The 12539-nt window shown below is 40.6% G+C and overlaps 1 protein-coding gene across 1 annotated transcript; it reads left to right on the forward strand.

The window, feature by feature from the left end:
* The first annotated feature begins 223 nt into the window (after positions 1-223).
* On the forward strand, positions 224-11740 carry LOC123968842 (terminal nucleotidyltransferase 4A-like). Its single transcript, XM_046045828.1, has 12 exons — positions 224-1118; positions 1690-1813; positions 5266-5312; positions 6212-6332; positions 6848-6955; positions 7035-7163; positions 7308-7521; positions 7979-8105; positions 8197-8300; positions 8483-8667; positions 8959-9096; positions 9370-11740. Exons 1-12 carry the CDS (start codon positions 406-408, stop codon positions 9814-9816), a joined length of 2457 nt encoding a protein of 818 aa, XP_045901784.1. The 5' UTR covers positions 224-405; the 3' UTR covers positions 9817-11740.
* The last annotated feature ends 799 nt before the right edge of the window (positions 11741-12539 follow it).

The raw sequence follows: 12539 nt of genomic DNA on the forward strand, positions 1-12539 counted from the left end.
GTGTAAGATATGAAAAAAATAGTCTGTGAGTAATGTAAGTATATTTGTAGTCTATAGTAATTCTGTCTTTGGTGTGTTGTTTGATATTATTTTTCATAGAGGGAAGAAAATAAATTTCCTGGTTTTCCGGCCTGTGTATCAGTGACTTGACGCATCTCTCAGGCCGGAGGGGTGTGTTCAAAGATTTAAATCCCTCAGACATGCGTAGAAGGTGATCCGTGCTGCTGGGTGCGCCATATTGGCTGGCAGGTTTACGTGGGGAGCAGAGTTAGACAAGCCGCTTGAAAAAACAAACCAGTTTCCAGGCATGAAGCGCTTTGAGGACAGCAAGTAAACCGACGCGGTAGGATTTTGTTTGCAAAGTGTTTCATTTACTCGCCGTTTCCCCCTGTGAAGAGGCTGTCGATGAACTCGACTCCGATGGATCCCAGGACCGCTTGGATCCAGCAGGAGCAAAAGGGACCTGACAGTTCCCTGTGGATGCACATTTGGGAAACCCCTCTGGGATTTGGAGCAAACTCCGCCATCGACAACCACCTTCACCACCAACGCAACTTTGCAGCGCTAAATGCCAACTCCGCAGTCTTAAACGGCGAGTACTGCAAAAATGTAGCGCCGCCGCCGGGGACTGTGTTTGGGAAACTGCCGAAGCGAGACGGCGGCGGAGAGAGGGGAAGTGTCCGGAGGAAGGGCTCGTTGTCACCGTCCTCCTCCTCTCTGGACTCGGAGGCCGAGAGCTCCTCGCCTTTTGGCTCCTCTCTGCACATCGACAATTTAAACGTCGCAGAAGAGGCCAGCCGGTTTTTACACTACGGCGAGCACGAGTTGAACGAGAACAATCTCAGGCGGCAACATCCCCCTCCGCCTTTTCACGCTGTTCAGCAACACTGTCGCAGCATGCAACAATCTGACGGCCACACCCCCACCGGGGTGAAAAATCAGCATGGGAACAAGCACCACCACCATCAGTCACATCCAACCGGCCGCAGGAGGCTTCTGAACAGGGCCAACACTTTCCACGGTATCAACCCGCTCCTGTCTTACGGTTGCAATGGACACCACGTAGATTCCTCTTGTAGCCTGTGGAAAACCAGGCGGTACAGCCCGGGTATTAATGGGTAAGGAGATGTGGAGTTTTATTAAAGTCATGTAAGGGTTCTCACAGTGAGATCTGGGGATGTATTTCAAAGAAATTCCAGTAGGTCAGCCAACAAAATGAGCAGTGGTTAATGTACACTGTTTAATGACATGTATGTATGATTTTCTTTCTACACGTTGCAATATCAATTTTAACAACTCAGAAAACTGTTAAAATCATCAGCTTCAACTACACAGTGGATGATCTGACCTAATCTATCTACTTGGATTTATTAAATATGCATGTCAGAGTTGCATGTCTTTTTTTTTTTTTTTTTCTTTAAAAAAACAAAACATTTGAATTGTTTAGCAAAAATCTTAAGTGAACTTTCTGTATGAGCAGATGTATGACTGTTTTTCCCAGCGCTTAAAACATTTCCTTTTGTCTGTTAGTAGTGTAGTCTCTGGTAGGCCCAGGCCTAATACTTTCCACCTGAACTCTCGAATACATCCAGCAATGCAGCCCATGGTCATACAGTGCTCACCTTCTTCTTCCCTCCTTGTATAACAATCCGTGATCCTAGGTGTCCTGTTTTCCTTCATTCCATACAGTCTTCATGAAGAAATTGTAGACTTTTTCAACTTCATGTCACCAAGACCAGAGGAGGAGGCCATGAGAAGAGATGTCGTGAACCGAATAGAAAGCGTCATCAAGGACCTGTGGCCCACGGCTCGGGTGAGTGTCCGTAGGATAGACGTGTTTCTGTGCAGATACTTGGAGAGGTAATTTAAGCTGTGATTCCTGTCTGTGGGAACAGAGTCTGGTCTACACAGTATGTAAAACTCTGACCTGTCTTTAGATTTGTTTTATTTCTTCAGGTGTACCACAGTACCCACCTCTTCAGGTCATGCTATTCTTTACACCTTTGCCCTATTCATTACCATTTCAAACAATCCCAGTAAGTTGCAGCTTCTAGCTTCATCAAGTATTAAAACCTCAAAGTTGTACAAGGCTGAGTTTAATGATAATAGTTTACTGTGACATGGTCCTGGGTCATGACTTCTCTATAGCAAGACTAGTTCCCTTAGTTTGTTTCTGTTGATGTTGTGTAAGAGAAGTGATGATTCAACTCATGTTTTTTGTTTTATTTTTTAAGATTTGTTTTTGGGCATTATTGCCTTAATATTGGAATGTGTCAGGAAAGGCAGAAGAGAGAGATGTGTGGCAAAGGGGCCTGGGACTCAGTCTTAATGGTATGCGCTCTACCGGATGAGGTACTGGTGCACAACTTTGTTCGGTTTAAGGTGGAGGAAATTGGTGACATTGCAGTGCTCTGCCTTATGTTGAGACACATAATGTGTCTAATGTGTTTCTCCCATTTAAATACATGACAAACTGACTGTTACCGTTGAGTTACCACTTCTCTCACATGGGGCTGACTGCAGGGCTGTGGTCTTGGATTGCTTTAGATCATACAGGTGTACCTGATAAACTGGTCCAGTTACCATATTGTTCTCCTTTCACTGTCAACCCACTGAGCCTCTACTGTTAAAAGGACCTGTGGTCCCTCTGGTACTGTATCAGATGTTTTAACTCCTTATGAGCCAGTGTGTACCAAGACTCATGAGCAGTCCACACACTGGACACATTTTTACACCTTGAGTATATTTCTGCATCAGGATTGTTTTTTATTGCATTGTATTTACAATTAGAATATTCTGATTTGCAGGTTTTGTCATGATGTAACCTTGTTTTCTAATACTACATTTTATTTCTTGTATTGTCTTTTATTTATCGCTCTGCATATTAGTTTGCCAAACTGTTATACATTGTGTAAATCACTGTTTATATACTCAACAGACAGTGTGGCTGGAGGTTTAATGCACTTTACATGTCCTGTTTGGCCACGCTGCAGGCAATCAACAGCCTAGTTTACACTGCACGTCCAAACAGTTGGCCAGATGGAATATTTATTAACGTCCCTTGCATTCCCAAAGTAACATTGGTGAATTATGTTCCACTGTATGTTGCCAACAGAGTGTTCAACATAGTTTACTTTGTAAGAAATAGAATTTTTGGTTCACTGGTCAATGTAAACATTTTGAGCTAATCGTGCCCCAGAGATGTCCCAGTGGGCCTCACTGTAAATTAGACTTCTTCTGTCTAAAGACCACTCTTTCAAGCTGCGGTAGTATAAATGTTAAATTTTTGTAGCAGGCTTTGGTGCCTGACCAGAAAATAAGGTCACTCAGTATTAAAGTATATCTGCTATCACTATACAGAAATTGGCACTAATATGTAGAGAATTAAACACTACAGAAAGGCATGCACACCCAGATTCTGATTGGCCTTAGCAAAGTCAATTTTCAGTACGACATAAAAATATCTCTAATTCATACATCTCGCATATTATGCGTCTTAGTTAGTATTATTTTTAACTGTTATGATTGTTGGTAACGCTTAGTTAGGCTAGTAACGCCTACTGAAGTTATTCACATAATGTTAACAAGCAAGGAAGTCCTATATTATTTTTTATTGGGCTAATTACTATTATCAACTGGTGTTCCACAGGGTTCAATTATAGGTCCAATTCTTTTCAGTTTATACATTAATGATTTACCATCTGTCTGTAAGAACTGTGACACTTTGATGTATGCAGATGACAGTTATCTTGGCCCATGGAAAATCCACAGAGGAAGTTGCCTCAAAACTAACAGAGGCCATGTCACTGATCTCAACCTGGCTTGAGCAATCCTGTCTAGAATTAAACATATCCAAAACAGTTACCATGTTCTTTTCAAAAAACAATATAAATATAAAACCTGAAATTTTAACATCTGGAGAAAGATTACAGGTAGTCACAGAATACAAATATTTAGGATTACATATAGACTCAAACGTTAATTTCAAAACTCACATCAAAAAAGTTAGAAATAGGATTAAGTTCAGTCTAGCAAACTTCAGATTCATCAGAGATTTCCTTTCAACTGAAGCTGCTAAATCATTTCTTTTCCATGATTTTATCCCACATAACATATTGTTTAATAAGCTGGTCCAATACTCACTCTACAACAATAAAACCATTAGAAACATTATACAAACAAGCATTAAAAATACTGGATAAAAAACCATACCATTACCACCACTGTAGTATTCTGAGGAAATATCGGTTACTTATCTGGGACAATCTCATTAAATTCAAAAACATCTGTTTAATTTATAAAATCAGACTTGGTTTAGCACCTCCTCCACTATATGATTTTATACATTTTAGATCCAGTGAGGTCAGAGTAACTAGAGGGGCAGTGAGGGAAGACTCATTATCCCCCGGAGAAAAACAGCTTTTGGTCAGCCTGTCTTCTCCGTAAGAGCAGCTCCGCAATGGAACACAGTGCCTGAAACCATCAGAGAGTCTTTGAGTATTTTTTTCCATTCTTTTTGAATGAAAAGAATGGAAAAAAATAAATAATAAAAATGGCTTGTAGAGAGCCAAACTTGTGGGCACTAATGCTTTCTATGAACATTCAAATATTATATAATTATTTTACATGAATTGTATTTCTTAACCATAATGTTTTGTGTGTAATTTTATCTTGTGATTTTATACCTGTGATTATTTTTAAGGCTGCCTTTTTTACAACTGGCTGGGGGACTACTGATGAAAATTAGCACTTTTTAGCTAACTCGGGTTCATTTACATTGTTTGAATGTTGATTAATGTACACTGTCCCCTTTCAAAGAAAGAAATCATAAGTTAGGGCTTTATTAGAATGAATATTAGCTTAATTACGATGCAATTAAAGTTGATCTGGACATGGCATAGCCTACATGTTTCACAGGTACCATGGCATAAAAAGATAACTGAACACTTAAGATATTCGAGCTTTCTCACACCAAAACAACATGCCAGGAGAGATTTAAGGTAGCTAAAGAGACACACACCAAGCAGCAAAGTTGCAGTGACTTTTTATCAAGTTTGCACTTATTTATCATTAGATTTTTAAGAAAGAATGTGCGTGGGGGATAAAACAAATTTTGGACCAATATAGCTAAACACTTAAATGTCTAAACAGCCAACACACAAAGGTCAAACTAGCAGAAACAATGATGCTGTCAAATTGATAATGGTTACAATTATGTGTTGCGGCTGAAATCGGGTTTGTATTAATTTGTCTTGTGCTCTGCAGGTGGAGATATTTGGAAGCTTCAGCACAGGACTTTACCTTCCAACAAGGTACTATTTTGTGCATCTACCATGTACATTCTGACCTCCTTTTGAAATGTCTCATTGAATTGATAGTTTTAAGGAAGTGGGAGCACTATTTTCTGTAGGGTATTATTTTTTTATGTTTTTTGTCAGCTTCAGTAATATGATACCGCACAGTATTCAGTACTACTGTTCAGTAGCACAACGAGGTTGCTGGAAATTAAGATTTTACTTGGAACTTTTTGTCATGTGCTGTCAGTGTGTTTGTTTATACAGTTTGTTTCTCAAGGCCTTGTTGTTATGAGGATTACTGTGTCAGAGTAGATATATTGGAACACGCTGACATTTCGACATATTTGTTGTGCATATAAACAACAAAACAAAAGCATTTATCAGTCTAGCAGTAATTGGGGTGTTTTTATTTTTTTGAGTGGGGGGAAATAAGGCAGCGGTTTAAATTTGTGCTGGACTCCCAGATCAACAACACATTAATTATAGATTAGGATATGGTCTTTAAGATGACCACACCCTAAACAAATTTCCTTGGAATCACTGCTTCTTTCTATATTAATTAATCAAGGTGCTTTGTATAATTACACAATCCTTTAGAATCTCTTCTGCCTTTTGTTCAGTTGAAGAGACAAACACACGTTGCTTCACTGCAGCCTACAGTAACGGTCACCTTTTCTTCTTTTTCATCTTCTAAATGTCTTCTCTCATTGTCACATTATGGTCTGCCGCCCCCTTCCCCCCTCTTTGGGCACATTTCCAAACAAGTCATCACTGTTTCCAGTTTGCCTTTTTAGTTTTAACAACATAAAATTAGACTGTAATGTTGTGTTTTCTGTGACCTGTCCATCACTATCTACTGTGTAGGGAGGACACTTAAGACATTTTATAAAAGTACTTTGTGTTTTTGTTCTTAGTGACATTGACCTGGTGGTGTTTGGAAAGTGGGACCATCCCCCACTGCAGGAACTGGAACAAGCTCTGAAGAAGCACAATGTGGCCGGCCCATATCCCATCAAGGTCCTCGACAAAGCCACAGTAAGTCACCAGGAGTTGAGTGTGTCCTTTCACTTTGGGGACCCACACAGTTTGCAACTAATATTAGGTCCTAACTGTGACAATACATTTCTATCATGAGACGATACACAATATTGGGTTCATAATGGCCAGATGATGATGATTTAACACTATTTTTCAGGAAGGACAAAATATATATGACTAGGAAATATTGTGTTTTATTCGACTGAAAGTCAGAAAATGCAAAACAATGCAGGTGCATTTTGAAATGTTGCTAATATATTGGTCGTGTCTTGACGCCCGTTTGCACCTGGTACTCAAAACGCTGCCCCACAAACGTCTTCTATGCTAACATCCTCACACTGCTGATAAGTGAGACGGCTTTTCACCTTGACGAGAAATATCGTCACATTTTAATATCACATGACTCAAGATCTCTTCACACCCCTAGTTCCTACCAGTGACTCAATAAAAGAGGTTGTGTCAATTAGTTCATTATGCATCATGATATTTTGACTCTTTGAATCTGTCCTCAGGTGCCAATCATTAAGCTTACTGACCATGAAACAGAGGTGAAAGTGGACATCAGCTTCAATGTAGAGACTGCTGTTAAAGCGGCACAGTTGATCAAAAGCTATCTGAAGGTAAGTCGGTATGTGCCATTTTCAATAGTGTGGCCCTTTTTTCTGGGTTGGTTGTTATGTTTGTCTTTCTGGCTTGTAGAAGTACACTGTTCTGCCGCCTCTGATCTTCGTCCTGAAGCAGTTCCTACTTCAGAGGGATCTGAATGAAGTCTTCACTGGAGGAATTAGCTCTTACAGCCTCATATTAATGGCCATCAGCTTTCTGCAGGTACACACAAGTGTGACAAAAAATGCTTTGTCTATCCAAAACACTGCACATTTTGTTATCGCATTATTTTTTTTTTGCCAAATTAACTGTTCCTCCAGCTCTCAAAGTCTAGGTAATGAGTTCTCCTTGTCCTGCTAATCACAGTTACACCCTCGGATTGACACACGCCGCGCCAACATCAACCTGGGCATCCTGCTGATCGAGTTCTTTCAGCTTTATGGCCACAATTTCAACTACATGAAAACCGGCATCAGAGTGAAGAATGAAGGGGCTTATCTGTCCAAGGAGGAAATGCTCAAGGCCATGGGGAGTGGAAACAGGCCATCCATGCTCTGCATAGAAGATCCAATACAGCCAGGTCAGATTGGGAGTTGAATTCACGAATACATGGAGCGTGACATTATCGGCGCACCTATCAATATAGAGGGATAATGGATGTGACATCAGTGTAGTAGCAAATAGTTAGCCATCAGTCTGCCATCAGTGCATTAACATGGGGGGAAAACATGACACATGGTGTGACCGTTTATAAAGAGCTGCTGTTCAACTGCAAAAACAAATTCAGAAAGACTAAAGAAACTGGAGAAAAGAAAATGGGTGGATTCGTGTAATTTCATGATTTCCTTAATTGTGCTCAGTATGACTGAAGTCCTCGTGATACTGATTTGGCTGACAAGTCCGCCTCCAGAATAGGATGGATCAGGCACTTTTTTTATGCCTATGTGGCTAGTACAGTTACACATTTCACTGGAGTTTCATACCAGGGTTGTAGTATATATTATATTGTCCAAAGCTTTTCATTTTGATCTTCACAGGAAACGACGTTGGCAGGAGCTCATATGGCATCCTGCAAGTCAAGCAGGTGTTTGACTTTGCCTACATGGTGCTGAGTCATGGCGTGTCTTCTCTTGCGCGCTCTTACCCCAACAAAGAGTATGACAGGTTGGTTTCTTCATAAATTAAATAATTTCTCAGCTTTTTTAAATTTTATTTGGCCTGATAGTATTATGGACCATACCTATCTGTGTTTCAGTACTTTAGGACGCATCATCAAAGTCAGCCCAGAGGTGTTGGCCTACAGGGACTGGACAATCAAGAAGTGGGGAGCCAAGCAGTATGCCAAGCTGGAGAACCATGGTAACTTTGTGGCATCTTTGGGTTTGCATCTACTTTGTGGACAATTTTAGACTGAATTTGTGTTTTGTGATGCCCCCAGAAAAGTGACAACATATTTCCCCATCTTAAAGAGTTAAATATGTGGTGAAATATACCTGATGCCGTCAGATCCGTTTTGACAATAGTATTCTGTTTGGCCGCAGATGTAGAGACCTGTGAGCAGGACCTTGCCCGGCTGATGCTGGTTTCTGTGGAGGATCAGAGGGACACTTCTTCCCCTCTTAGTGCCGACTCCCCCTCACCTTCTCCAGTCTTCCTGCCCAGCCCTCAACACCATTCATCATCATCCTCTGCTTGCTCGCTCTCGTCCTCCTCTGGAAGTGACATGGTAAGGCCAAAAAATATTCTGTCTACTCGAACATTTACTAGATCAGTTAGTTCAGTGTCTCACAACCACTTTGGCAACACATAGTGTTAAACCATTAGTGTGTTCTGAATTTATGTTGATGCTTTTCCCCTCTGGGATCAATACAGTGTTTGATTTATTCACAAAGATCTTTGTCAGAATAACAAAATCATAACAACTATGATACCCTCTGTATATCACATGTCCAAAGATCAGCGGCTGAAGTTTTTTCTCCGTCTGTGCAACTTTGTTAAACTGTGGGTCTTTTTCTAGGAGTCTGATTCTCCTCCGAACAGTAATGCTGCTATCCAACTCCACCCCCTCACCCTGGCCTCAGTCCATTCAGTAATCCAGATGGCTAGTGATCTGAGGGCCACACATCCAGCAGGCTTTATCCACGCCACACCTCAGGTTGCCTCTTGTTTTGTTTGTTTTTTTTTTCTTTTGCAGGAAAAACCATGAACTTTCATTTTTCCCAATTGAGACAGTGTAAAACCTGTTAACCCAGTAAAAGAGTTCATTTTTCTATTCTAAAATTGAAAATATATATAATGCACATGTTTAATGTGCACATGGGAGCTATTGCATTTCCCTCTATCTTGGCTTTTCAAACTAAAATACATTTGACAAAAGCTCACATTCCTCCTCTTTTTTTTTTTTTTTTTATTTATTTATTTTTTTTAGGCCCAGATGTCCCTCCCAGAAAACCTAACCATTCCCTCGCTCTCTGATTGCCAGTTCTACCATGAGAATCCACCTTCAATCAGTGTTGTGCACCGTCACACGTCACAAGCTGCGCAAGTCTCCCAGCACACTAACTCCACAAGCCCTCTCCCCAGCCCCCTCCACCAGCTCCACCATCCTCAGGTAGGAGGGCAACAGTGTCACACTTTCACCATGAGATCCAATTCTCATGGCTCCCTTGAGCCGCACAAAGTTGGCTTCAAGCACAACCAAGGTGGCAGCCTCCAAGGTCAACATCACTCTCAAGGTAACTACAGTCCCCAGCGGCGGTTTGTTCCCCAGGGTCATAACACGGCACCTGGTTTCAGGAACCAGCAGCAGTACAACCGTAACACCTGGCGCCGCAGAAAGCGGGAAAATCTTTCTACTCTCAACCAGAGCAGATGAAAGACTGCCGCTGCATTACTTGACTTGACTGGCATTGGTTTTTGAAGGCCTCACTTAGCCCATCATGAGTCATGGTGTTGAGAAGGCTTAATTGTGCTTATTTTGGTCGCTCATCGGTCTGATGCCAGTCAGAAGCCCTTCCTCTAAATGTGATGCACACCAGCACAGAATTTGAGTTGATTGAGGAATCTCTGATTCCCAGACTGGGTCTTCCCACCAGTGTCAGCTGCTATAAACCGATGAGTTTCCATGCAACTTGAAACATCTTAAAAAGCAACATTATGTGCCATAGTACTGAACTGATTTATCAAACCTGGTCTTTCTTGAAGTTTTGACTCTTACTGGGCTCTTATAGGTTTTGGGCTCATTTGGTCTTCTACATGCAACTCCTTATTGGCTATGCTCTTGAGTCAGAGCTCTTACAGCTTGGACTATCATCTACAAATTGTACTCTGGACTGAAGCGAAGCACTACCTTTCTACCTATGCAGCGCAACGCTGGCTTGATATTTATGGTGTGATGGCACAAAACGGACCTTGTCTCAAGTGCTTAAACTGTGATGACTTGTTTGAATGTACCATGTGTGTGTTTAGTTGTTTGTCGGCCATTATCTTTTGTTCTCCTATTTTTGTCACAGAGGGATATTTTTTTTTAATCTTTTTTTTTTAGGTCACATTGGCACTATTATGTTTTGGGGGGTTTTGTATTGTAAACATTGCCACCTTATTTTATGTTTGTTGCGTTTATGTGCAATATTGACTTGCTTTTATTTATTTATTTTCACATTTTAGTTTTATTTTAGGGGTTCTCCCCACAATAAGTTTGCTTTTTTTAATTCCAAGACTACATTGATCTGTGCAATAGATGGATTTAAGGGCCTTGAAGGAACGGCGGGGGGGGGGGCTTTCCAGCGGAAGGGGGAGTTATGGTTTAGCAACATGAGAAATGTGCCAAAAATCCCATGATGCCAACATCTTACTTTACGTCTACTTTACCATTGCATTATGATCACTTGAAGATTTGCCAACTGCCTGTCCAAATGTTTTTCCACCACTAGTTCTATTTTTAAAAACATCACTCTATTCAGTAGTTTAACTTTTATTTGGGTGTTTTTCCTCTTCCTCATAGACTGTAAGCTAAAGGAAAAACTCTGCTAAAGGAAATTCACCTTTAGCAGAGTTTACTCATTCATTTCAAAAATAGTTGGTGCTATTTATTACCAGCAAAGTGCTTGTGTTTGCCTTATGTCCTTTTTGATTCTGTTAAAGCAACAGGTTAACTGCCTTCTTAAATGACCAAATTTGCCCTTTTTCTTGTCCATAGTCTGCTTTCTCTATTACCCATTTGCACTGCCAGGTTTACTTGGCTTTTATTTTTACATGCAGCTTCTGGGTGTATGTTCCAGGAGTAGGCTCCTACTGCAGTCAATGATTGTCAGCATTAGCATCATGTCACATCTATTTTTATTTTTTTCCCCTTTCTCCCTACTTCAAAGGTGATAATTGTAAACCAGTTGTATAAGAGGCCCTTACATTTCAGAGATTTTCCTCTCCCATATTTAGACTCACGACAAGGTTTCCAAGCTATATAATTTACACACCAATCCATAAGAGGACTTGAGCTTGGGATATCACAGATTCTCTTTTATAGGAGTCACATTTCAAAAGTCTGATTATTTGACCACCCTGGATGCCAACTGATGGTCAACACAATAGTTAGTATAATCCCCTTGTTTTCAGTGCGGCTTTCATTCAGCCGTCTAGAGGATAATAGGTGGGTTGTTATCATATTGCCACAAACCAAATCCCCAGCTCGTGTGTGTACTTAAGGATGGGTTGTAATGTGAAACTGACTGACATATAGATGTATACCTTGTTTTTTATGTAAGTTTTTCTATTTTTTTAATAAACATTTTAAAACTCCATTGTCAATTTAGTATGTACTTTTTGTGTTTGTAATGTCTTCTTCATTATAGTGCTCGCCAGTACACTCTTACTTAATGTTGAAGGATATAGTGCTATGGTTAAAATGTGAAAGAATACCTACCTACATTAAACATGTAAAGCATTAATAATGCTAAAGTTTGTTACCTGGGTTTGTTGAGAGGGGAACTTTCAGCTTTTAGTTAATGTTCACGGTTTCCAGTTGGTCTTGTACTGTCCTGGAGTGGAACCCTATAGCTACCCATATTTTCAGAGACCGTTATTCTTAGTCATGCTGTACTTTAGTCTTGGTTCAACACAATTGGAAACACTGAGGAGCAGTCGCTCATCTGGTGTAATTCCCCGTGGTCTCTGATGGTGGCACTGGTGGATCATTGCTTGGTATAGTTGGATCTAATCATTACCTCTCAAGATTGTCAGCCGGGTACAGGGAGGTTGAGTGTGTGTGGGGGGGGGGAGAGAGAGAGAGAGAGAGAGAGAGAGAATGAGGCTTCAACAAAATCACTCCTCTGAAGGTTCAATCATTGGAAGGTTAGTGGCCGGAACCACTGTCATTTTATTCCAATTAAAACTGAGGGGGGACAAGTTCCTTCCCTAAGACCCCTTTTAGCCTTTCTTAACTCAAATTAGCTGACTAAGGCACTAGGCAATTATATCCTGCCTCCTTGTCGTCATCCACTTTCTTGGATCTGTCTTTATTGATGATTAAATAGTAGTGATACTTTGGCACAGGCTATAGTTCATAATCTTGTTAAAAGCTGGCTCTTTGTTCCTGAGAGA

Source organism: Micropterus dolomieu, linkage group LG03, assembly GCF_021292245.1.
Source record: "Micropterus dolomieu isolate WLL.071019.BEF.003 ecotype Adirondacks linkage group LG03, ASM2129224v1, whole genome shotgun sequence".
NCBI classification, from domain to species: domain Eukaryota; kingdom Metazoa; phylum Chordata; class Actinopteri; order Centrarchiformes; family Centrarchidae; genus Micropterus; species Micropterus dolomieu.